Source organism: Cnephaeus nilssonii (assembly GCF_951640355.1).
Source record: "Cnephaeus nilssonii genome assembly, chromosome: 10".
NCBI lineage: Eukaryota > Metazoa > Chordata > Mammalia > Chiroptera > Vespertilionidae > Cnephaeus > Cnephaeus nilssonii.
This window is the reverse complement of record NC_137081.1, coordinates 64,175,222-64,203,160: the sequence shown is the minus strand read 5'-3', so window position 1 is coordinate 64,203,160 and position 27,939 is coordinate 64,175,222. Positions and strand designations below refer to the sequence as shown.

The 27,939-nt window shown below is 41.4% G+C and overlaps 1 protein-coding gene across 1 annotated transcript in view; it reads left to right on the top strand.

Annotated features, from left to right (window-relative positions):
* Positions 1-478: 478 nt before the first annotated feature.
* Positions 479-27,939, top strand: part of EPC2 (enhancer of polycomb homolog 2) — a 134,133-nt gene continuing 106,672 nt past the window's right edge. The window contains exon 1 of the mRNA XM_079783244.1: positions 479-909. Coding sequence (XP_079639370.1) covers positions 757-909 — 153 coding nt within the window. The 5' untranslated portion in view covers positions 479-756. The remainder of the gene's footprint in view (positions 910-27,939) is intronic.

Genomic DNA, 27,939 nt, shown 5'->3' with positions numbered 1-27,939 from the left:
AGCACATTCTAATAGTGGTTACATAAGTAACCAAGCACGGGCGTAAGTACAGGCTGGGTGGCGGCGGTGACAGCCCCGGCTGTCACCTTCCTTTCCCGCTCGCAGACTTCAGCGCGCCCGCTCATTTCCGCGCGCTCGGCGGTGTTTTGCCCGGCGCCTTCCCCCGGGCGCCCGGCGAGCGGGAGTCGCGGCCGCGGAGGCAGAGGCGCACGCTCCGGGCGCGGGGACCTGGCGCACCTGGCACCTGCCGCCGGCGAGAGCGCGGGCCGCCCCGCGGAGGGCCGCCCCAGCGGACGGCCGCCGCCCCTCGCCCCCCGGCGCCCGAGGCGGAGCACGCTCCCGCGGGCCGGCCGCGCCGCGGAGCGAGTGGGTGGGCAGGCGAGGGAGGGGAAGGGAGAGGAAGGAGGGAGGGAGGGCGGACGGGGCGCGTCCCCGCGGCGGGGGCGCGCTCTCGCGCGGGCTGCCGGGATCGCTCGCCGCCTCTGTGGTAATGTCCGCCATGTTGGCCATGGCGCAGGGAGCGGATCGGGCGGGCGAGCGGCGGATCTAGTGTTTGGAAGCGGCCGCGGGCGGCGGGGGGCTGTTTTCGGGCGGGTGGGCGCCCATGCTGTGGCCGGGGGCAGTGCGGAGGAGGAGGAGGAGCGGGCCGGCCGCGCTGCACTGAGTAAGGAGGTGGAGGAGGCGGCGGGAGTCCTCCCCCCCTCCCCACCCGCCCCGCCGCCGCCGCCCGGGCTGTTCCTGTGAGGCGGGGAGACAATGAGTAAACTCTCCTTCCGAGCGCGGGCGCTGGACGCCGCCAAACCGCTGCCTATCTACCGCGGCAAGGACATGCCTGATCTCAACGACTGCGTCTCCATCAACCGGGCCGTGCCCCAGATGCCCACCGGGATGGAGAAGGAGGAGGAATCGGTAGGGACTCAAGTGTTTATTACCCCCCCCCCTCTCCCTCCTCCCCCCTCCCCTTTGTCAGTCGGGCCTCGCCATTCACAGCGCGCTTTACGCTCGCTGGAGGGCGCCGCTGCCGCTCCAACGCATGAGACCGTACGCCGGAGGAGTAGCGTAAACCCTCTCGGCCGGCGCAGCGCCCGCCCGGGGCCGCCATGTTGTTGCGTCCCAGTGTTGTGATTAGCTCGCTGCGCCTCTTACGCTGCCGTAAGGGGGCCTTGCCGTAAGCGGCGGCTGGGAATGGCGCAGGGAATGTTCTGGCCGCACTTGGCGTAGGGCCTCTGTTTACCTTTTTTCCCCCCCCCCCCCCCACCCGCGACACTGGGTTAACTAATGGGAGAGGGATCCTTTGGCCGGGAAAGCTTTGTTTTTCACTTTTAGATTTAGTTTTGCATTGGGTTATCTTTGAAATGGCTTAGGAAAGTAAAGCGCTTTCAAAACAAACATCTTCCTCCCAGCAAGGTAATCCGCGTTCCCCGGCCCCCGTTGGGGGGTGCAGCGGGACGAGGCGGTGCGGCACTGCGACGGGGGAGGGTTGGAGGCCGCGGTAGAGAGTCGGGGACCTGCGGGCTCTGCCTGCCTCCCTCGGACGGACGGCGCCCGCTTGGTGCGCAGCCTTAGGAAGGACCCGGGGACGTGCAGCCGCGAGCCGGCCGGCTGTGTGCTGTCCCAGTGCCGCCTCCCCGAGAACTGTCATCGGAGGGGTGGGGAGGCTCTTAGGAGTTGACCTAGTGCATCTACATTGACAGTTGCATTTTTTTGGGTTACATTTGGTTACATTTTTTGGCTCATTGAGGCTGAAATGCTGCTTTTCCCCCCTGATGGGTTAAATTTTGCACACGGTTGAATTTCCTCTGGTTTGACAGTGTTGATGACACCGGAGCGGTGTTACTTGCATGCGAAGTTGATAGTAACTGCACCCTCAAGAATTTCTTCAATGAACCTGCAGTCCCGCCTTATTGTCAACCCCGGGAGTTCGTGGATTGGTTCTCTTGCTTCTGTGACTGTCAAAAGGAGGCGCGAGGTTTCTGTGATTGGTTTTCTCTTTTGACTTTTAGTATTGCAGGAAATGCTTTTATGCCTTTGATTGGTTGCTCGATTCTGACCTCATTATATTACCCTGCCATCACTTTCTGCAGTGATTTAAGCACGTTTCTCTGTGGTGTTTGATTACTTGGAAAATTATACACTTTCAGTAGAAAATGAATATGGCCGCACTATCAGGACGAACATTCAACTTCTTTTAAGTACCGGTAAATAAGATGAAAGCCCAACATTTATGCTGGAAGTTTAGAATTAAGTCAAATGTGAAAAGTCTTTTGGTTTGAATAAAACTTATTTCTAACTTAGCTCAGTGTTCCATGAAAAAGATAATTAAAATAAGAAAGTTATAGTATGTACAGGAATTAATTGAATTGAACTTTAAATAACACAACTTTGGATTCCACAAATCTAAGTTTCTGTTAATGTTATTTTGTGGGTTTTGACCCCAGAAGAAAGGTGGCTTCTGAGCCTTAAAGTACAGTTGTGAGAATGTGAGACAGAGTTTATTCTTGTTTTATTTATTATTGTATTTTTTTTTCCATACGAACAACTGCAGATCTTTGCCCCGCCCGGTATTGTATGTAACTACTTGGATCCTATTATTTTGGTTTGGGAAAAACTTGAATCAAAAACTAGAATGAATAATAAGCCTGTGGAAGATATGTTACTGTTTGTAAACAGTGGTCAGCATTATATTTAGTTCCTGCTTTAGGTCCTTAGTTTGCCACATGTGTCTTGGTACTTTATCTGAAAATAGGGGGAAAAAGTTGCAGTTATTTATTTTAATGATATATGAAAAATAAATGCTTAATTAACCCTAGCACAATTTTGTTTATTAGTGTTAACGTTGGATTATTTTCAGAAGCCTGCTTCATCTACCCAATATTAGGCAAGAAGAAATCCAAATTCTAATAGAACTAGAGTTGTAACTCAGGACTTGTCTCTGTTCTGTCCTTTCTGCCTCTTTAATGTTACAAGTGGAGGTTCTTAAAATTAAAGCAAAACTAAACAAACCCTGACAGTTAAGATTTATACAGTATATGCAGTCTGAAATCTTTTGCTTCCCAGAATGTTTAAATGGGATATTAGTTTTTTCTTTTAAAAATTAGCATAAGTCGGAAGACTTGTGCTTTCATGAGTAACAGCCAGTTGTCATCTTTCTATAGCCTGGTTTCTGTAGTGCTCCTCGTTGCTTGGTCTAGGTCAAACAGTGTAAACTTATGTCTATTTAGAATCGACACAACCTGAAAGATCAGATAATCAGTGGTTCTACCACCTCCCCATGAGTTTGTATAGTGGTAGTTGATGTTTTAACATATCATTTTTGGAATACTTATTATGCACCAGGTACTGTACCAAGAACTTTGCCTTATTATTTTACTTAATCCTCTTTAAAACCAAATTTTCATAGGCATAGTTTAAATACAATAAAACGTACCCATTTAAAGCATAAAGTTTAATGAATTTAAACACCCAAAAAATTCCCTTATGCTTCTTTGCAAGTTAGTCCTCTCCACCGTAATTCTGAGCAACCACTGATTTGCTTTCTCTCATTATAGAATAGTTTTGTCTTTTATAGAATTTCATATAAATGGAACCATACATTATTGTGTCTGGCTTCTTTTGCTCAGCATAATGCATTAAGGATTCATCCTTGTTGCATATAGCAGTCCATTCCTTTTTATTACTGAATTTACATACTGTAATACAGGTGTGGGCAAAAGTAGGTTTACTGTTGTAATACAAATGAATAGTTAATAAACAGTAGTATAAGAATAAACTGTTTTGCATAATCACGACTGTAAATCTACTTTTTGCCCACCCCTGTTTCATTCCCTCCCCCCCTCCCTCCCTCCCTTCTTCCTTTCTTCCTTCCTTCCATCCATCTGTTGTTGGATTTTCAGTTGTTTTTAGTTTTTATTTAATCCTGTAATAGCCCTTTGAAGTTTTGTTTCTATTTTATAGATGAAGAAATTGAATGGTCTAACTGCTAGTAACTGGCAGGGGTAGAATTCAGATCCTTGCCTTTAATGTCACAAAAGCCTGTTCTCATAACCACTATGCTTCTTATTGACTTCTTACAGAACCCCGAATTATCTTATGAACTATTACTAAGTTAATTTTAGTTTTTGTAAATAAAGTACTTTTTATAATTTTGGGAAGTATAAATGATACTGATTTGATTAAAATTTAAACTAATTAAGAAGTGTAATTTTTCATCACTGACTTTTGCTCTTGGCTTTTCAAATTTTCTCTTTTTTTTTCTTGTAAGTCTGTTAACTTTGCTTTTCCCTAATGTTGGCACCATTATGTTTATCTGAGTGTTTGTTATCCTAAGCATATAATAAACTTGTAGGAAACTATCCTATTTTATTACTTATATTTTCTCCTAATAGAATGTAATCTCTATAAGGGCAGGGTTCTTTGCATGTTTTGTTCCTTAATATATTTCAGTTCCTGGAACTGTGCCTGTCATATAACTTAAGCTTGGTATATGTTTGCTGAGTATTAAATGAGCTTCTATTTCGTTTTCTATACCAAGAGCTAGGTTTTTATAAAACACTGTGTGTGTGTGTGTGTGTGTGTGTGTGTGTGTGTGTGTGTCTTATTAAACTCAAGTGTGTATGTAATTCGTTAGCAAAATTTGGTTAAGTTATTCTCCCAGGCATTCTTTTTGGTTTCTTATTTTGGTGTACTGTGTACACTTACATACTCATTTGTTTTCTCTCTTGAGTCAGGCCTCTTTAAATATAGAATTTTTTGTAGATAGGTATTGTTGCAATATTAGTCTTTATCTATGTTAGTTACCCCTCTCATAGGTGTATATAGATTTGTGTAAGATCTCTTTATATTGGAATGAACCAAAATCTACATGAAGTATGTGATTACATTTATTTTCAAAGAAAAAAATCATGACTGAGTTAAATTGTATTTCTTCCCTATATATTAGTTACCTAATTTTTGTCATCTTAACATGTTGTGATATTTTGAATGGTGGAGTAGAAATATATTCAATCTTTCTACCATTTCAAAGTTATTTTTGGTACTAATATATTTCATGTTTGATAATAGAAGCGTTCTAAAGAGGGAATAAAATGAAGTTTTGTAAGCTGACATTGTAAAAACATTAAGTGTTTTTTGTTTGGTTTGGTTTGTGTTTTTTTTGTGTTTTTTTCCAACAAAAGCAAATAACAGCCAGGTATCATCTAAGTTCCAGGTGTTACCTAAATAAGAGATTGGGAAACTATTTAAAGGGTTCTGTATATCAATGTGTGTAAGGCTGTGTGCTGAAGTGCTCTTACGATTAAAAGGAGAATATGATACTGATCTTGACTTCAGGGAACTTAAATGAATCATTGAGGTCAAAAACGTATTTGGAAAGTTAGCAGAAACTACCAGGTTAAGTCAGCCTGACAGACATTAAAAGAGCATTAGAAAAAGTTAACGGTTGGTGCAGTTAAGAGGAGTAAGAGAAAACTGTTACTGGAATGTATAGAGAAGGCTCCTTGGAGAGGGATTTAACAATATGGACTTTTAGGTTTCTTTGTATGGGTATGTTGAAGCAAATATTTAGTGCAGAAATACTTAAAACTAGTTCTATGGATGTTACACAGACTAATGGAAGATTCTTGCATGTTATATATATTTTTTATCCTCACCCAACCAAGCCACCTGACAATGCCTCTTGCATGTATATGTTTTTGAATCTATCCTTGTCTATCCTTCCCCTACTTACAGAAACTTGAGGGGGTCTGCAGTCTGTCATTTCTGAGCATGTCATTCTCTTTGATCTTTCTCCTTTTTTTGGACATGCAGATGACTTTTATTTCTTCCCCTCCCTTTGTTTCCTGCTGTGTCTTCAGCACTAGATACTGTTTATAATCTGGAAGTCACTCAGTAAATGTCTGGTGATTTAATGAATAAAATTGTTGCAGTGGAGACTAGGTTGAAAAAAGGGTAGGATTATGCCAGATTATACAGAGTTTTGAATGTTAGGCCCAGCAGTTTGTAGGATGGTGTAGAAGAAAGAGAATTGAGGTACAAGTGTGAAATCTGTTTTCTAAGTTTTCGTTCTGTTGTTAAGTGGCCTTATGATCTGGGAGAGTTGCCTACCTTCTCTGAGCCTCTGGTTGTTCATCACTACCATGTAAGCTACCATTTATTGAGTGTGTGTTATTGAGTGTGTTGAGCATGTGCTGGGCACTTCCTTAAACTCAGTAGTGGTTTAGAGCTCATTATAACGCTGGGATGGGTGGGTGTTATTAGTTCTTTTCCGGAAAAAGAACCCAAGTCTTGAGAAATTAAGTATCTTGCACAAGGGTGCCCCTATCTAAACTAGAACATGATAGAGGTGGTACCTGAACTCGGGCTCTGTAGGTTTGTGACCCTGAGTTCTTCTCTTCACCATTGTACTGCTCATCTGTAAAATGAGTGTGTAGAGAAGCAGATGATATTTAAGTGTCATTATGTTTCGACTGTTCTATCACTTACTATCTCATAGGCATAGAGGAGGTACTAAGTTTTGCCTCAGGGAATATTATGAAAGAAACTTTGTGGTGAATTCTTTTTGTAAACACATTCCTTTTTTAAAAATTCAAAGAAATGATCTATCTGTGGTGTAAGTTTAGATTTCATCAGTATCAGTTCTCTAAACATGAGGCCTAAAAATGTTTGGTGGGATCAGTAGGTTGGTTTCAAGTAACAGAAACGAAGTCTGGTTTCTTTAACATTCCTGGAGGTTCTTTCACAGACTCCCAAGAAAGAAGTGAACAGTCAAGATTTGGGAAGGCCAAGAACAAGGGCAGGTATGGTGACATTGATGTCATTCTAACAATTCCCAATCTTTTGAGAAGTAATATAGGTTAGTGGTTAAGTACTTGTGTTCTGGAGCCAGACTGTATGGGTTTGAGTCACCAGGCAGGTTAATTTCATCTATGAAATCTAATGGAGTTATTGAGAGGATGAATTGTAGTGTGCTTGGGACAGTTCGTGGCTTGCAGTAAGCATATAATTAGTATTAGCTATTGTTATCATCAGTGTTATATTTCTTTAAGTTCAAAATTCCATATTCCTGAGATGGAGTGTTATTGGTTTGGCCTGCATCAGGTATCTGTCTCCCTCTAAGTCTACCAGTCAAGGCCAGGGGGAGTTAGTGTACATGTGCTGTTAAGGGCTCCCCTCCTGAAAATGGGGTTTTAGCCAGGAGCTGCCCTGAGAGATCTTCTGGTGGGTATATAACATCATAATCAAAAGTTGTGGAGTTAAATTGTTTAAATTCATGGTTTGACCCAAGGTGAATTTGTATACTTGTGTTTTTACAAACTTTAAATTTGTAAGGTGTTTTATTTTTTTGTTTGGATATTTTTTCCATTGCTATTCAGAGAGTGTGGAAGGGAGGAAGGGGGAGAGAGGGAGAGAAATCTTTACTACTCTTGTTGCTGTAAATGTTCTGAATTTTAACCCCTACTACTTGAGTTTATTATAATTTTCTAATATCTCGTGTGTATGTATGGCTATAGATATATGTATGAGAGAATGAGAGCACAAGTGAGAGAAAAGACACCTGTTTTCCCAATTAAACCAAATACTTTAAGGAAGGTATCATGTCTTTGTTTTATTCAGCACAGATACCTACCCAGGCACTTAAGTGATAGAAAGTTTGTAATTCAGGCATGGCCGCTGGGATTGAGTTGGATTGTATTACTAAAAATATAGCACTGCATCTTTATTTCATTTTAAGTACAGTTGAGGTAGAAAAACTATAATGACTGCCTGAGGTAGAAAGGATACTAGGTAGGAATAAGCCATGAAGGAGACAGTGTAGGTAGCAGAAGGTCCATCATTATTTGATCTTACCTTAGGACTGATCCTTGATTCTTTTTTTTTGTTTGTTTTTGTTTTTTTGCATTGTTTACACTTAAATGGAATAGGCCTTCAGATTTGCCTGCTCATCGTGTAGTACTGCTGCTTTTGGGATTTATACTAGAAGATGGCAGTCACTTCCAGATTCTTTTTAGCACCATTTTCATATACTATCTGCTTTTAGGTTTCTTTTGTCTTGTCAGCTAGTATTACTGTTCAGTTTGAGGAATGCAGAGTGGAAGAGTCAGCCCATTTGCTTGCTCTCTAACTCATATCCTCATATCTTTACCTCCAGCTTTCTTATTGCACCCCCCTTTTTTGGTGGGCAAAGGATGAAGTTGTTGGTTGGGGAATCTGCAAGCAACTCTTAGTTGGTACTACTAATCTGATGAAGTTGTTGGAACTTCCAAATGGTGATTTAGTTTCCAATTTTGGCCTCTGTCACTTTCCCTCTGGGCAAGATAAAGTACTTTATCTTATTAAACAACATTTCTTTATCTGTTTAATGAGAAGTATCTAAAAAAGGTAACTTTAAAGATTAATTTTTTTGGTAAAGACCTAAGTTGGTCCTTTCTACAGGCAATTGCTATTATTTATTACTGGTAATTTTTAGTTATACAGATAATAAGTAATAATATGGAAGAATAAAGTACACGGAGTATTTCCATACATTATTGTGATATAGTTCCACATTTTTTCTCCTGCCAATTAAATATATTTTTACATCTGATAGACATTAGCAAATTGATACTTTATTTTTCTCCTTCCATCTCTGTTTTCTGGCAGAGCAGTTAACAATCAAATTGATTTAAAAAATTAAAAACTGAAAATAAATAGCCAAGAGAACTAAATCTTTAGCGAATCCTTGGAGTAATAATTTAGTCTTGAATAATTAATGTTGTATTTGTTTTTTAGATTAGAGAGATTAGTTATTCATGGGTGAAAATAGGTTGTAGTGGTAAAAATCTGTTCAGTGGGTGGTATACACTGGAGAGCAGAAGCAAGTGAAGTGATTCGTTTTAATATACCAGTGAAGCCTCCAGATGAACACTTAAGTTTGGAAATCTTGAAAAGCATGGTACTGAAGAGGATAGCGTTGACATTTACTTGATTCTTGATATTGTTCTGGACTGGGACGTTTTTTGATGTTTGTGCGTAGTTAATTGTTTAGGGCGGGCATATCAGGAAGTTTATTAATCAGTCTCCTGCCCACTATTTCTAGTAGCATAACAATTGCAATAACCCCATAATGTTTTCTCCTTCTGTTTCCAGATGGGGGCTATTACACTTGATTTGAGAACCATTATCCAAGCCTTCTTAACCTGTTTTGTGACTTGGACTCCTTTGGTGAAATTCCTCAGAATGATATTTGAATGCATAAAATAAAATAAACCAATTATATTGAAATGTAGTTATCAATATTAAAACAGTTTTAATTTACGTATTTAACACATTAATAACTGGATCTAGACTTGAGTCTAATTGTCTTAAATTTGAAGTAGTGATGAGTATAAACAATATTTTGACAAGTGCAACCATTGTAATATGACAATTGAAAGATCTGTGGCTTCTTTTGTATTGCTAGTCAAAAGTATTACTAGTACCACTGTGGTCTAATTACATCTATAATAATAATCTATAATAATAAAAGGGTGATATGCTAATTAGACCAGACAGCCGAATGACCTTCTGGACATCATTCCAGACATCCTTCCCAACAAAGCCGTGGCAGGGGGGGCCAAGGCAGAGATGGTTAGGGGCGATCAGGCAGGCAGGCAGAGAGCTTAGGAACCAGCAGTCCCCGATTGCGAGAGGGTGCAGGCCGGGCTGAGGGACACCGCTCCCCGCCCCCCCCACACACACACCAGTGCACAAATTTCGTGTACCAGGCCTCTAGTTAATAAAAGGAAATGTTAAATATGTAACAAGTTAGTGAAATTAGAGAAAGGATTATTTTCTCACCCAAGTTCATGGATTCTTGAGGTTTTTCAGTGAATGTTTTGGGGAATCTATGACCTCTGGTTTAGAACTCCTCAGAAGAATTTCCGTGGCCCAAATGACAATCCCATTCTGTGTCATTCTTCTCCCAAATACATAGTCAGGCTACAGATTTTATTCCTATATACTTTACAAAGTGGTCCCCCTGATATTTTAACATTCCTAGCTTTTGAAATACAATAGCTCCACATTTTAAATAATGACATACATAAAAAGTATCTTCCCCATGTCCCCAGACACTCTACAGAGGGAACTGTGTGTGTGAGTGTGTGTCTCCTAGAAATTTTCTAAACACATGCTTTTTATTCAGTGAAGTAGACAAATATTTCTCTAGTTGTATTCATTTTGTAAGTGAGTGATATGTGACCTTATAATTCCTTAATCTACAGTCATACATCAGATAACTTTAATTTTAAATTTCTTCCCTCTTGAGAAATTCGCAAACTGTAGCTTTCTATAAATTGTTTGGAGTTTGGATATCAAACCTTAACCTGTTATTCCCATGTAGGAATTTGGTTGTCAGTAAGCCTTGCATTGTGCATAGACTTTTATTTATTTTTCTATATATAAAACATTAAAATCAGATTAACTATTTTATTTATTTATTTATTTTCAGATTAACTATTGATTAAGTGACTTGTCTCCAAATTTTTTTTAACAATCAGATATGGCCTTAAATAGCAACTTGGATCAGAAAGAGCATGCATCACATTGGTGAACTGGATCTTCCTTACAGACTACACTCTCAACTTTTGAGTGTAATGTTTGTAATGTTTATTCATTGAATAAATAGCTCCACGAGCACAGGGACTGTCTGTACTTCCTTTGTATATGTCATCTGGTACAGTGAATGAGATATGGTAGCTGCTCACAAATAGGCTGATGGGATGAACAGTACCTGTTGTGTACTTTAGACGCGGAAAGAGGTAAAATGTGGTAGCTGTCTTCAAGCAGCTTCCAGTCCCATAGAAAAGACTTGCACACGGATAACTCCGTATGAGGCTTAATGTGTTACGTGGAAGATAAAAATGGTACTGTGGAAATTCATGACAACAAGAGACCTATTTGAACAAGAGTATATGTTTTTACAAATTAGTTTCAAAATTATGTCCATATGCCAGAATGCCATAAGTTGTTGGGGTTATTTTTTTAATAGATATTTTTTCATATTAGGAAGTGTGTGATGCCCAGGAGAGTTGTTAGAGGATTAGAATTTTTGTGATTTAGTGTAGATTCACCTTTTAGGACAGGCATGCTGGTGTTAAGAACAGTACCTTTTAAAGCAGCGGTCGTCAACCTTTCGGACCTCACAGACCACCAGTGGTCCATGGACCACCGATTGGCGACCACTGTTTTAAAGGGTTCTGAGGTGGGGAGAAACCAAGATGGCGACATAGGTAAACATCTAAACTGCTGCCTTGCACAACAATTTCAAAACTACAGCTAAAAGACAAAATGAACATCATCCAGTACCACAGGAAAGCTGGCTGAGTGGAAATTCTACAACTAGAAGGAAAGAGGAAAGCACACGGAAACTCAGAGGAGCTGCAAAAGGCTGAGGTACAGAGACACGCGCGCAGGCGGCTGAGTGCCTGGCTGGCTTTCTCTAGCGGGAAGGAGACAAAAGCTCCCGTCTGCACTGAACCCCAGTTCCGACGGCACTGAACCCCAGTTCCGGGCGAGACCCTGGGGACCCAGGCTTATACGGGGGGAATCTGGACTGTCAGGCGGAAACTCAGGGGAGCTGCGAAAGGCAGAGGTCTGGAGGTGCGCGTGCGCAAAGAGAGGACTGACTGCTGAAGGCCGCTGGCTTTCTCTAGTGGGTACGAAACGGAAGCTTCCCCACTACGCTGAACTCCAGTCCCGGGCGAGAATCTGGGAATCCAGATTCATTGGAGGAGAAACTGGACTGTCTGGCAGCGGGCGAAACTCGAGGGCGGCTTTCTCTCAGAGGTGCTTGCAGCGATTACCAAGGGACACTGAGACCCAGGGGCATCATAGGGCAGGGCTGACGGGAAGCCAAGACTGTCTGCTCAGCCCTGAGACTCCGCCCCATCCAAGTTGAGCACAGAGGCTTTTGCAGTTTTCCAAGTCTTGTCTCATAAGGCTGTCTCCATCACAGAAGTTCTCCCGGTGTAGACACAGCTGATCCTCACAACCAGTTGGCCTGGAGGTCAATTCCTCCCAGTGATACCAACAAGAATCAAGACTTTACTACAACAAGGCTGTACACACAGTCCACAAAGGGGTGCACCAAGAGTGTCCACCTCAGGTAACTGGGAAGGCCGAGCCACTGGGCCATATAGGACACCTACCACACAAAGCTACCCTACCAACTCAGGGAAGCAGCAAAAATGCGGAGACAAAGGAACAGATCACGAAAGAAATGGAGGAAAACAAACGACTGGATATAGAGTTCAAAACCACGGTTATAAGGTTTTTCAAGAATTTCCTAGAAAAGGCCGATAAATTTAGTGAGATCCTCGAGGATATGAAAAAGGACCAACTAGAAATAAAGCATACACAGACTGAAATAAAAATAAAATATACAGAGATCCAACAGCAGACTAGAGGAACGCAAGAATCAAGTCAAAGACTTGAAATACATAGAAGCAAAAAACACTCAACCTGAAAAGCAAAAATTAAAAAAATCCAAAAATTTGAAGATAGTGTAAGAAGCTTCTGGGACAACTTCAAGCGTACCAACATCAGAATTCTGGGGCTGCCAGAAGAAGAGAGAGAGCAAGATATTGAAAACCTATTTGAAGAAATAATGACTGAAAACTTCCCCAACCTGGTGAAAGAAATAGAAATACAAGTCCAGGAAGCGCACAGACCCCCAAACAAAAGGAATCCAAAGAGGACCACACCAAGACACATCATAATTAAAATGCCAAGAGCAAAAGACAAAGAGAGTATTACAAGCAGGAAGAGAAAAACAGTTAATTACCTACAAAGGAGCACCCATACAATTGTCAGCTGGTTTCTCAACAGAAACTATGCAGGCCAGACACGAGTGTCAAGAAATATTCAAAGTGATGAATAGCAAGAACCTACAACCAAGATTACTCTACCCAGCTAAGCTCATTCAGAATTGAAGGTCAGATAAAGAGCTTCACAGATAAGAAAAAGCTAAAGGAGTTCATCAACACCAAACCAGTATTATATGAAATGCTGAAAGGTATTCTTTAAGAAGAGGAAGAAGAAGAAAAAGGTAAAGATAAAAATTATGAACAACAAATACATATTTATCAACAAGTGAATTGAAAAATCAAGTGAATTAAAAATCTGATGTACAGAATAAACTGGTGAATATAATAGAATCAGGGGCATAGAAAGGGAGTGGACTGATAATTCTCAGGGGGGAAGGGGTGTGGGGGGTGCAGGAAGAGACTGGACAAAAATCGTACATCTATGGATGAGGACAGTGCGGGGGAGGTAAGGGCAGAGGATGGGTGGGAACCAGGGGTAGGTGAGCTATGGGGGAAAAAAAGAGGAACAATTGTAATCTGAACAATAAAAATTTATTAAATTAAAAAAAAAATAAAGAGTTCTGAGGACAAGAAACTTGGTGTTATGGAGGATGGCCTAAAGAAACCGTGTTGCTTGATTGGTATAGAAATAATTTGCAGTTTTTACTGATTTTGGTTTAAAGCACAGGGTCACTCTCCATAAAGAAACTACTTGGAAGAAGCTTGTCTATACATTATAGGTGCTTCAATAGCATAACAATAGCAGATACCCTAATGTTTTATTTGAAACTCGTGGTCCGATGCACAAAATTCGTGCAAGGGTCTTGGCCCTTGCAGCCACAGCTGCTTGCCTCTGCTCTCGAAGCCCTGGCTTCATCTAGATCAGTGATGGGCAACCTTTTGAGCTTGGTGTGTCAAACTTCGCCAAAAAACTGAGCATAACTCGGGTAGTGTGTCACTTTGAGGAAAAAACTAACTCCAAGACTCTAGTCGCAAATGTTTCATCCTCAGGAGCAGCAAACGTTTCATCCTCAGTATGTGGCCGCGTGTCATCAGAAATGGCTACGCGTGTCAGTGCTGACACGCGTGTCATAGGTTCCCCGTCACTGATCTAGATTCTAGAAGGTCGTCTGGAAAGTTGTTTGGCTCTCCAGTCTAATTAGCATATTACTCTTTTATTATTATAGACTAGAGGCCTGTTGCACGAAGATTCGTGCAATAGGCCTTCCTTCCCCTGGTTGCCAGGACCGGTTTTCCTCCAGCACCCAGGACCAGGGCCGCAGCAGAGCCAAGCCTTCAGCCTTCAGTGGAGCCAAATCTTCGGCCTTCAGGCTTGGCTCCAACCACAGCGGAGCCTTCAGCCTTCAGTCTTCAGTCCTCAATCCTCAATCTTCGGTCTTCACTCCATGCCTGCGTATGCAAATTAACCTGCCACCTTTGTTGGGTCAATTTGCATACTCACTCCTGATTGGCTGGCAGGCGGCGTGATTTGCAGTCAATTTGCATCTTTCTCTTTTATTAGTGTAGATAGTCTCAGCCATCTTAGCAGAATACATCAGGGCTTTCAAAATATCTCTAAAAGAAACACAAAAGATTAGGTCAGGATCCTCAAACTTTGGCATGCATCAGAATCACCTGGAAGGCTTGTTAAAACACTGATCACTGGTGATTTCCAGAGTGTTGGATTTAGTAGTTCTGGAATGGGGCCCAGGAGTTTGCACTTTTAACAAGTTCCCAGCTGATCTGATGTTGCTTGCCCAGCAACACCACTTTGAGAGCCACCAGGTTAGGAGGGAGAATCGTGGTTCTCATCTAGACTACACGTCAGAATATCTCGATGCTATTTTAAAGTACATATTTAAGCTTTACCCTAGCTTTACTAACCGAATTAATCTTTATGGCTGATTTTGACTTTTTAAGTAGAAAAAAATTATTAGCATGCATGACCATGATCCCTTCCTGACTGCCTTGCCATTTTACCACTTCATTCAGAATTTTTGTGCTCTAATTCATTGGCTTTCAACCTCTTTTGCCTATGACAGTGTGTGTGTACACAATCAAAATGAAGTACACATTGATACACACATACATATTTGGTGGATTTTTATATTTCACAGTAGTAGTTACATTCTATAGAGTTGCCATGAACAGTGAATGACTGAACCATTGCTCCTAGAGGAAATACAGGGTTAGGTTCCTGTAAGCCTCTGCTGTATGTGTGTGTTTTCTTTTTTTTGTTAATCCTCACTTGAGGATATTTTTCCATTGATTTTTAGAGAGAGTGGAAAGGAGAGTGAGAAACAGAGAGAAACATTGTTGTGAGAGAGACACATCGACCAGGGCCCGTGATCAAGCTTTCAACCGAGGTACATGCCCTTGACTGGAATTGAACCTGGGATGCTTTAGTCTGGAGACCGATCCTCTATCCACTGAACCAGACCGGCTAGGGTTGGTCTCAGTGTATTTTCATCAATCGATCAATGCATACATAACCTTGTTTAACATATGTTTCTGTTTAAAGATACTTTATATAATATATATTGTTGATTCATTGACATTGAACTTAGAGCCACTGGCACTATAACTCATGCCTGAATAAAGCTTGTCTAACATACGATATTTTTTCTGTAAGGCATATTCCAGCTTTCTAGACACACTAGGTAGCACTGTAGCACTACATTTGGGGATACAGAGGGGGGGATGTAAACAATGAAGTAATTTTTAAAATGCAAAAAACATAGCACTAAATAGAACATTAAAAGGACAAAATAGAAAGTTTTCATTTCTCAAAAAAGGCTCTGGTTTTTGAATTAGTGTTAATTATCCCCCCACCCCCCTTCTCTCAGGTCCTTAATTCAAATTTTCTTCTAGAATTTACATGGTTTGTTCTAGTGTGCACTACTCTGTAGATCCAATTTTTTTTTATCCAAATGAATATTCATTTGTCTAAACACCATTAATAAAATACTTTCTCCCTGGTTTAAGATGCCATTTTTACCATATTTGAATTTTTTTAGGCATTTGAGCTTATTTCTTGACTTTATATTTTGTTTCATTATGCAAAAAAAATTTACTGTTTTAATCATTAATCATTTCATTTTATCTTTTTATCATTCTAAAATATATCTGGAAGAGTTAGTAACTTCTCCCATTCTTACTGCTCTTCTTCTTTTTTTTTTTTTAATATATTCCTTTATTGATTTCAGAAAGGAAGGGAGAAGGAGAGATAGAAACATCAATGATGAGAGAGAATCATTGATCAGCTGCCTCCTGCATGCCCCCTATTGGGGATCGAGCCCACAACCCGGGCATGTGCCCTTGGCCAGAATCGAACCTGGGACCCTTCAGTCCGCAGGCCGACGCTCTATCCACTGAGCCAAACCGGCTAGGGCCTTATTGCTCTTCTTTTTCAGAGTTTTTCTTACTATGGTTTCTTGTTTATTTTCCCATATGAATTTTATAATTATTTTGTTTAACTCTAGAAAAAAGATTGGTGTTTTTATTGGGATTCACTGTACCTTTATAAATTATTGACATCCTTGTGATGTTGACTTCCTATCCAAGAACATGGACATCCTTAGCACTCCTGCCATCGCCGCTGCACTCACCAGCTTCTGGCTGAGCGCGCTCCCCCTGTGGGAGCGCACTGATCACCAGGGGGCAGCTCCTGCATTGAGTGTCTGCCCCTGGGTGGTCAGTGCATGTCATAGTGACTGGTTGTTCCATTCAGTCGATTTGTATATTAGCCTTTTATTATATAGGGTATAACTCAGGATCAGCCAGATAGAAGGAAATGCATTGGACAATGTGTTTTGGTTTGCTTTTTCTAGACTTTTATATAAATGAAATCATAGTATACTAGAGGCCTGGTGCACAGATTCGTGCACTGGGAGTGGGGGGGTCCCTCAGCCAGGCCTGTGCCCTCTCACAGTCCAGGACCCCTTGGGGGATGTCCACCTGCCGGCTTAGGCCCGATCCCCTAAGCCGGCAGTCAGACATCCCTCTTGCAGTCAGGGCTCTCATAGTCCAGGACCCCTCGCTCCTTACCGCCAGCCTGCAGCAGAAGTGGAAGAGGCTTCTGCCACCGCTGCTGCGCTCGCCAGCCATGAGCCCGGCTTCTGGCTGAGGGCGCTCCCCATGTGGGAGCGCACTGACCACCAGGGGGCAGCTCCTACATTGAGCGTCTGCCCCCTGATGGTCAGTGCACATCATAGCAACTGGTCATCTTGCCATTCAGTCGATTTGCATATTAGGGTTTTATTATATAGGATAATCTTTTTTGGTCTGGCTTCTTTCAGCATAATTTTTTTTGAGATTCATACATATGATAGCATGTATCAACAATACATTCCTCTTTATTGCTCAGTAGTATTTCATGTTATGGCTATCCCATAATTTATTCACTTACTGGTTGGTTGATTTTTGGCTCTGACAGATAAAGCTGCTATGAATATTTGTGTGTGTACATCTGCTTTCATTTGTTTTGGTTAAATATCTGGGGGTGGAATGGCTTGATCATATGGTATCCTATATAATAAAGGAATAATATGCAAATTGACCGTCAGTCCAGTACACAAGATGGCCACCCCCATATGGCCAAAGATGGCCGCCCCCATGTGGACACAAGATGGCCACCACAAGATGGCCGGCAGGGGAGGGCAGTTGTGGGCGATCAGGCCAGCAGGGGAGGGCAGTTGGGAGGGATCAGGCCTGAAAGAGAGGGCAGTTGCGGGGGGGACCAGGCCTCCAGGGGAGGGCAGTTGGGAGCAACCAGGCCTGCAGGGAAGGGCAGTTGGGGAAAACCAGGTCTGCAGGAGAGGGCAGTTAGGGGCATTTGGGCTGGCAGGGGAGCAGTTAGGCGTCAATCAGGCTAGCAGGCAGAAGCAGTTAGGGGCAATCAGACAGGCAGGAGAGCAGTTTGGAGCCAATAGTCCAGGATTGTGAGAGGGATGTCCGACTGCCCATTTAGGCCTGATCCCACCAGGATCGGGCCTAAACGGGCAGTCGGACATTCCTTGAGGGGTCCCAAATTGGAGCGGGTGCAGGCTGGGCTGAGGGACACCCCACCCCCGTGCACCAATTTTGTGCACCGGGCCTCTAGTTTATATTTAAAAAGCTTTAACTTAAAACTAGCAGACTGTTTTTTAGAGTAATTATATACCATAAAGATACTTTTTTTGTGAGATGTTTACATAGCTTAAAACCTTGCTACTCAAAGTTTGGTGTGGATTTGGCATTACCTAGGAGCGCCTTAAATTTGTTGAATTTTAGGTCCCATCCTACACCTAATGAATCAAAATGTGCAATTAAAAAAATTAGAAAGATCCTGGGTGGTTCAAATGCACATTAGAATTTGGGAAGCTCTAGTTTAGAGCAGATGTTGTTTTTTAGAGCAGTTGTTGTTCTTCTTCATCCTCATTCATCCTCCTTCTTCTTCCCCTTCTACTTCTTCACCTTCCTCCTCCTCCTCCTCCTTCACTTTAACACACTTAGTGCTTTGACACATTTTTATGACATTCTCAAATGGGGCTGGGAGATGCAGTATTGTTTTTAAAATTCCGACATAATATTGATAAATTCTGAGTGTTCTGCCCTTCTTCAGATGATTGCTTCATAGTGATTTACTTGTGGCAATAACTTTCTGCCTACTGCCCATTTCAAATATAGTAGTGTTGCTAATGTTGTGATAACCTGGTTATTATTTAACAGGAGAGGAGTGAAAGGGGAGACCAAGAGATACAGGCATCCATTTACATAGCTTTGCCAAAAAGCTGTAACATTTAACATTCTCTAAGTGTATTCCCCACTGATTGATGGGGGAAGGGGCTAGACAAAGGCCCAATAAGGTCTGAGTGATGTGGGAGGCTAATTGCCAGGCAATCACACCTAGAAAACCCCAACTCAGTAGCCACTGCAAACAGGCAAAATCTAAATATATAAACTTCCGAACAAAGGGAGTTTGCCCCCCTTCTCTCTCTCTATTGGCTCTTACGCACTGGCCCTCTTGGGCTCCTACTGCAGGGGACTGCGCTGTGCCCACGTGGCTCATGGCCATGTTGGACTTCATGTATGCAGTAATGCAGCGGTCGCCAACCAGTGGTCTGCAGACCACTGGTGGTCCGTGAGGTCTGAAAGGTTGGCAACCGCTACACTAATGGACTTTAATCTGGGCTAAATACTAAACCACAAACAACTATAATAGAATGGAAATTCTGGACACTAACCTTGTTTCTGACTCTATTGAACACCCAGCTGCTCCTCTTTCAGGACTGGCTTGGGGGAAATAAAACATTGCAACCTGAAAAATATAACTCCATGCCAATGAAGACTTCTTCCACATTCCATCTTCCCCTGGAGCCTTCTAAAAATACTTCTTTTAACAGTGCCCCAAGAGCCTCACTCCCACTCATGTCTGGGAAGTCTAGGCCATTAATTATTCTGGCATCAGTTTAAGAAGGAATTACTTCCCAAGCATTTCTTCTATGTAGAGCTATCTAGCCTGGCACAATTTTTTGTGTAGGTGAGTGATGCCCATTTTCTTTTTGTATAATTTTGTGTAATTTATCTGGTGAATAAGTCCATTTGCCTTTTAATTCTTTTTTTTCTCATAACCAATGATCTAATTCTTGGTTATTTTTTTTATATAGGTATCCTGAAAATTTCTGTATGGATTATCTATCTACTCTTAGTATTCAAGGAATGCAAAGTAATTTCAGAAGTGATTTTGTTATTAATAGGTTAACTGAATATTAAATAATGCTTTTTAAAGCCAAGTATGAATAATTTATTTTGCCTACTGTTTTAAATTTTCTCTACTACTGCTCATTTCCATTATTGCATAAAATATTTCAATCAAGCTACAGTGATGTTACTGTCACCTTCCTGAATTAGTGTTAATGTTAAAGGTCATGATCTTAATTAGTATTAAGAAATTCTCAAATTAAAACAAGGTTTCAAAAAAACCAATAATTAGATTAAAAAGTAAACATTTGTTACTTTATCAAGTGAAACAAGTTAGCGTTATGTAACTTATAATTGAGTTCTCCAAAAATTGATCTATAAGTCAAATATTCTAGAATTATACAGTAATGCTTGTGGTAAAATATTTCTACCCAATAAGATTGCTTTCACTTTTATATTTTTGTCTAAAATATCAGTTGTTCAGGCCATTAAAACCCCCTCACCCACATTTCTTTTTTACATTCCCACAGGCCATTAAGAAAGGTGGAGAAGCTATGGGTCAGTGGTTGGCAAACTCATTAGTCAGCAGAGCCAAATATCAACAGTACAACGATTGAAATTTCTTTTGAGAGCCAAATTTTTTAAACTTAAACTTCTTCTAACGCCACCTCTTCAAAATAGACTTGCCCAGGCCGTAGTATTTTGTGGAAAAGCCACACTCAAGGGGCCAAAGAGCTGCATGTGGCTTGCGAGCCGCAGTTTGCCGACCACGGCTATAGTGATCCAATACTTATTTATTTAAAGTTTAACACAGATGGTTTTCAGAAGAGAAAAATCTTTATCCTGTTCTTAAATTTTAAAAGGAATTTATTGCAAACTAGGGTCCCTCAGCCTGGCCTGCGCCCTCTCGCAGTCCAGGACTCCTCGGGGGATATCGGATAGCTGGTTTCTGCTCGATCCAGACAGGAGGGAGCCTGATCCTGTGCATTGAACATCTTTCCCCTGGTGGTCAGTGCACGTCATAGCAACCGGTCGTTTGGTCACGTAGGCTTTTATATATAGAGAGGGGCACTTACCTGATTAATTGATAAATGCCCTTAAATACAGTTTTCAGAAAAAACAGAAAGCTTAATAAGGTTAGTTTCTGTTTCATTGATTTTCAGCTAAACCTGATGTATCTCTTTGGGAAGCAAAGTTAATGAAACAAATGTAACTTTCCCTTTCTAAGATTGCCATTGGGCAATCGGAGCCTACTGGTGGGGGGGCGGGGAGGGGAAGGGGGCATGGGAGAGGAACCAAGAGGTGGTCAGTGCACCTCATAGCGACTGGTTGAGCGCTCGTTCTGATGGTTCTGCTCTTCAGTCAGTCAATTTGCACATTACTCTTTTATGTATATAGTAGATTGGAACTTGTTATAAATGCAGATTGTTTGGTTCCATCCCAGAACTACTGAACCTGAATTTCTGATAGTTTGCCACAGCAATATGTTTTGAAATGAGCTCTATAAGTGATTCTGAAGCACACTAAAGTTTGAGAGCCATTGCTTTGGGCTATTCCCCTAAAATGCTGATTACCTGGGCTTTCTAAGGAGGAACTGGATAGTCTTAAACTCTCTTTGAGTGCAAACTATGTAATTGAAAGACTGAAAGGTATGGTTGGTTAAAAAGTTAAATCTGTCATGGATTCTTAGATAGCAAAATAACACATGTAATTAAAGATTGAGATGTTTGAAAATATATGTGCTAACTGAAAAAAGATTCTGGTGTTTTAGGTACTAGGAATATGGGTTGCATAATTAAAATTCATTTGATGGATCTGAGAAGCCTGACTGTGCTCTCACCTAGATGAAGACTTCGCTGGTTAAAACCGTCATGGTTTAAGACCTCTGGGTTGCATAGCAACTGATTCATATAACTAAGTTAGAAGTTAGGCAGGTTGTTTCAATACATATTAAAAGGAACTAGTACATTGTTGTATTTGAAATCACTTTAGATTGAAATGGAATCTGTCTTGATTAATCTATAATTTAATTTTAGTGTGTCTGTAACTGATGCATAAAAATACATTTGATTTGTATATTGATCTTATACCCTGCAATATTGCTAAAATTACCTTATTAGTTTTAGAAGGTTTTGTTTTGTTTTTGTAGATTACATAAGATTTCCTATAAAGAGAAGATCGTGTTGGTCTGTGCATAAAGGCAGTTTTACTTCTTCCTTTCCCAGTTTCTCGTTCACTCTTTCTGTCTTTCTGCCTGCCTCCCTCTCTGGTGATTACACTGACTATGACCCTCGGTACAATATTGAATATAAGTGTTGACAGTGGATATCCCTATCTTGTTTCTAATTTTAGGAAAAAAGTGTTCATTCAGTATTTCACATAAGTGTTAGTTGTGTATTTTTCATCGATGCCCTTTGGAAATGCCTATTTTTAGTTTTCTGAGAATTTTTTTTTGGAATGGTAGCTGGATTTTGTAAATTTATTTTTGTATATGGAGATGATTTATTCTCTTTGATTTATTAATATGATGAATTACATTGATTTTTTTTTTTTTATGTAAACCAGTGCTGCATTTCTGGAATAAACTCCATTTGGTCACTTACTATCCTTTTACTATATTGTTGGGTTCTATTTGCTAAATTTTTGTTTACAATGACTGCAAGGAATATTTGTAGCTTTCTTGTAATACCTTTTTCTGGTTTTGGTGTCTTAGAATGAGTTGGGAAGTATTCCTTCTACTTCAGTGTTTTGGAAAAATCTGTATAGAGTTGGTATTATTTTCTCTCACATATTTGGCAGAATTCACCAATGAAGTATCTGTCCCTGAAGTTTCTTTGTATGAAGGTTTTTAACTAAGTTAAATTTCTTTAATGGATATAAGGTTATTCAGGTTATCTATTTCTTCCTCATTGAGCTTTGTTTCTTTCAAGGAATTTGTCCTTTTCATCCAGTTGATGAGTTTATATTGGTACGAAAGTGCTCATAATATTCTCTTCTTTCTTATTCCTGACATTGGTAATTTGTCTTCTTTTTTCCTCACTGATCTGGCTAGAAGTTTATCAGTTTTATTGATTTTTGTTATCAGTTTCTAACTTGATCGCATTGTAGTCTGAGAGCATAATTTGTATGATTTAAATTCTTGTAAATTTTTTATAGTTTGTAATATAGTTCAGAATATATTTTGTCATGCTAAATGTTCCCTTTCAACACGAAAAGAAGGCGTATGCTGCCTTTAATGGGTAGACAGCATTCTGTAAAAGGCAGGTCAAGTTAGATGATATTATGTTAGAGTCATTATACCTCTGCTGATTTTCTATTTCTATTACTAGTGGTCTGGTGCATGAAATTTGTGCACATTAAAAGGGAATTAATTAGAGGAAATATTTTAATATTGCTATTTGCCCTCTCTCTATAATAGAAGTGTCCGGCTGGCCCCACCCCCATTGGGCGACATCAAGACCCAGCCGGCCCCACCCTCATCAAACCCTGTAGGGTGGGGGACGCAGCCTCACGTCCTGGCGTTGGGGCGGGGGGGCCAGCCTCAGGTCCCCTGGCCCATGCCACACAGCCTCACCCAGACCTGCCGTACCGTGAGACCCCAGACCCGCCGCGTTGCGGGACCCATCAATGCGCCTCCTGGTGACCGGTCGTTTGGTCGTTACAGATGAAAATAAAGTCATGCATTTAAGCATGCACGTTCATTTTCAATGCCTGATTTGTCTATGTTCTCTAAATTTCAAAATAAATAAGATCTTCAGCCAGGTAGCATCATAATGCCAAGTTCTTTATATGATGACACATACCATTTTCTCCACTTAGTTTGCTCCATTTGAATGGATTAAATGTATGTGACTCATATGAAAGGCACTGCTGCTTGCTTTTAATAGAGGAAGCATTAGCTCATTACCCAGCGCCATTTAAGTGGTTTAAATGGGATATACTGACTTGAAGAACAGAAGGAAAAATAACAAAACAAACAAAAAACAGAACGTTGAGTGCTGTGGACTGCAGAATCCTCTCCCTTTCCCTTTGTTTTTTTCTGCTTTTCCCATGAACCTATTTGTGCTCTGCCTAAAATCAGCACAGAAAACAAAATCAGATGCCATAATCTGCATTTTATAGTGCCATTTGAGTACAAAGACGTGTTTTTCAATCTTTACCTTTTTTTTTTTAATCAGTGCAGCTCAAACTTGCTCCCAATGTTCCAGGAGCCAGGCCAACATGGCTATTCGGACACACCTTTGCTAGGTGCTGTCAGGCCTCAGGGCTCGGGCAGGGAACATGCCTGGTGTTGCTGGAAACGAATCAGCTCTCCTCTCTACATAGCAGGAGTCTTTTCACTATAAAATGCAAAGCAGCAGCCGTTTTCCATTACCCCCATCCCCAGCCCTCCTCACCCGGGCATAGGAAGGGGCTGGGAGGATATTTACTCTTGGCTCTTTGATTTCTCTTATTTAACTGAGTCCAGTGACAGCTGCTTCTCTGAGCGCAACGCCTGCCGGTTCAGGGCTAGCCGCACCTGGAAGGCAAGCGGCAGAGCTGACCAGGGGCTTTGACCAAGCCCAAGCGTGAGGGTCACAGCAACCTCAGCAGGTGGGCTGCTCCCGAAGACTCTAGGCCCCTCCCAGCTCCGCACCCCAGCTCCCTGCTCTCCCCCTTTCACCCACAGGCACCACCGGTGTGGTGTGCCCCAAGGCTTGGTGTGCAGATGCCAGGGTTGCAGGTTCAAGACGCTCCACCTCCTCCTGGCACTTGGAGCCATAAGTGCTGGCAGGGACCTTTCCACTCAGTCTTGGTCTTTGGTCACTGCTGAGGTTTTCTGGACTTGCTAGACCAGGGACAGCCAGGACCTTTGCCTCTGACCAACACCATGTCTGCAGCCTGCCTGGGATACCTCCACCCAGGAAAGCATGGGGGCGTGGCCAGCCTGGGTGAGGGGCCATGGGGGGGTGAGGGGGTTGGGTAGCTGCCCCACCCTCAATTGGGATGGGAGAGGCTGGTCAGGGGTGGGGCCAGGGGAGGGGTTGGGCAGGGCAGCCATCTTGTGACAGCATATGGCGTGAGGGTCAATTTGCATATTACCTCTTTATTATATAGGAGGATTGAGAACGTGGTAGTAAAATCTCTATAATTGTAGATATGTCTGTTTATCTTTAAAGTTACATTAGCTTTTATTTTACATATCTTGAAGCTCTGTTGTTAGGTGCATAATTGGGTAGGTTTGTTATGTCTCCTTGACTAATTGGACCCTTTAAACAGTGTAAAATAAACTTCTAAATCCCTTGTGATTTTCTTTGATTTGAAATCTATGTTGGATGTCAGTGTGGTCACACGAAGTCTCTAACTAGTGTTAGCATCTCTATCTCTTTTGTTTTTACTTTTAACCTGTTTATATCTTTATATTTAAAGTCCATTTATTATTGGTAGTTTATAATTGGGTCTTTTTAAAAATTCAGTCTGGCAGTCTCTGTTTCTTAATTGTTGTGTTTAGACCTTTTACATTTAATATGATTTTTTAAAATTAAGACTTTTTTAGAGCAGTTTTAGACAGCAAAATTGAGAGGAAGGAACAGATTTCCCATATACCCCTGTCCACATACATGCATAGCCTTTCTATTACCAGAGTGGTACATTTGTTAGAATTAATGAACCTGTATTGAAAAACCATGATCACCCAAAGTCAGTACTTTACATTATAGTTCACTCTTGGTGGCATACATTATTATATAGGTTTGAACAAATGTATAATGACATGTATTCATCATTATGGCATATAGAGTATTTTAACTCCTAAAAATCCTCCCTGTTCTTATTTATCGCTCTGGCCTTCCCATCCCCCACAACCACTGATATTTTTACTGTCTCCATTGTTTTGCATTTTCTATAATGTCATATAATTGGAATTATACAATATGTAACCTTTTCAGATTGGCTTTTTTTTAAATTTTTTTTTTTTTTTTTTGCACGCAAATGTCCAGTTCAAGTAGCATTTGTTGAAAAGAATTGCTCTATTGCATTGCCTTTGCTCCTCCATCAAAGAGGATCTATTTATGTGGGTCTATTTCTGGGCTCTCTATTCTGTTCCATTGATCTATTTGTTCTTTCCCCAATACTACACTGTCTTAATTAGGGTGACTTTAGAAGTCTTGAACTTAGGTAGCATCCACCTTCCAACTTTGTTCCTCTTCTTCAGTATTGCGTTGGATAATCTAGGTCATTTATCTCTTGTAAACTTGAGAATCTATTTGTCAATATCAACAAAATAACTTGTTGGGATTTTGATTGGGATTGCATTGAATCTATATACAGGATGGGGCAAACATAGGTTTTCAGTTATTCAAATGGAAATAATACAATCTATAATAATAAAAGCATAATATGCTAATTAGACTGGACAGCCGAACGAACTTCCGGACGTCCTTCCAGGTAAAGCCGCCACGGCAGAGGCCGAGGCAGAGGCGGTTAGGGGCGATCAGGCAGGCAGATGAGCAGTTAGGGACTATCAGGCAGGTAGGCAAGTGGTTAGGGGCAATCAGGCAGGCAGGCGAGCAATTAGGGGTGATCAGGCAGGCAGGTGAGCAGTTAGGAGCCAGCAGTCCCAGATTGTGAGAGGGATGTCCAGCTGCCAGTTTAGGCCCGATCCCCACAGGCCCTGAGGGATCGGGCCTTAAAGTGGCAGTTGGCCATCCCCAGAGGGGTCCCAGATTGCGAGAGGGTGCAGGCTGGGCTGAGGGCCACCCCCCTCAGTGCATGAATGTTGTGCACCAGGCCTCTAGTAATCCTACCTAATAAAATAGTAATATGCAAATTAACCGCACCTTTGCTACGCCCAAGCCACGCCCACCAGCCAAAGCCACACCCACCAGCCAATCAGGGCGAGCATGCAAATTACCCAACAAAGATGGCGGTTAATTTGCATACGCTGAGGGAGGGAGGAGTGAAGACTGAAGACAACTTAGAAGGAAGAGGGAGGAAAATCGGAAAGCAAGGTGACTGCCAAAGGGAAAGCCCCGGTGGGGCGGAGCAGGGCAGAATGGGCCGGAGCGGGGCGGAGCAGGGCGGGCGGCAGTGGCGAGCGGGTGCAGGCGCGGCGGCTGCAAAGGCGGTGGCAGCGGCAGCGCATGCGGCCGCAACGGCCGCTTGCAGGATTCTTCCTGCAAATGGGCTACTAGTTAATAAATAATAACACAAAAATAAACTTATACATACAACTGTAAGCCTACTTTTGCCCCACCCTGTAGATCAAGTTGGGAAGAACTGACATCTTGACAATTTTGGTGTTCCTGTTCATGAATATAGAATATCTCTTCATTATTTATTTCTTTGATTTTGTTCTTCAGAATCTACACTAATTAAAGAGAAAGATGCAAATTGACTATACCTTTGCCATGCCCACCAGCCAATCAGGAGTGAGTATGCAAATTAACCCATTAAAGATGGTGGGTTAATTTGCATACACAGGTGCTGAGTGGCCAGGGCAGGAAGCTTGCGTCGTCGCCATGGCGATGATGCAGGCATTCCGCACCACCCCAGCCGCTCTGGGCCTCAGGGCAGCGTGGGAAGGCGGAAAGGTGGCTCCAGCTGGAGCGAAGGCTGTGCCAGCAACCAGGGGAAGGAAGGCCCACTCTTGCACAAATCTTCGTGCATTGGGCCTCTAGTTTTATAATATCCCCTCATAGATATTGTATATATTTTGTTAGATTTATACATAAATATTTAATTTTGGGTGTTGCTAATGTAAATGGTATTGTTTTTAATTTAAAATTCCACTTGTTCATTGTTGGTATATAGGAAAGAGATTTACTTTTGTATATTAACCTTGAATCCTGCAACCTTGCTATAATAGTTCCAGGAGTCTTTTGTCAGTTTGTTTCAGATTTTCTACATAGGTGATCACTTCATCTACAAACAGACAATTTTATGTCTTTTCCCAGTCTTTATACCTCTTATTTCATTTATTTATTTATTTATTTATTTATTTAGTCTCATTGCTAGAACTTCTTGTATGATGTTGAAGCACAGTAGTGAGAGGGAACAAGTTGAGGAAAGTTCCCCTCCATTCCTGTTTTACTGTGATTTGATATGATTTTTTTATATGGTTAGGTAACACTCTGTTGTTACTGTTTTCTCTTTGTTCCTTTTTCCTCTTCTTCCTTCTTTTGAGTTGAGTATTTTTTATCATTCCATTTTACCTCTGTTTTTAGTTCATTAGCAATAACTTTATTTTGTTACTTTAGTGATTGCTTTAGGAATGTGATTCTCAATGGGGTCTGATTTATTTCCCAGAGGACACTTGGTAATGTCTGAAAACATTTTTTTTATTTTCACAACTTGGGGAATGCTACTGACTTCTTGTGGATAGAGGTTAAGGATGCTCCTAAACATCTGCAGTGCACAGGGCAGCCTCCCACAAGAAAGAATTTATGCCCAGAATATG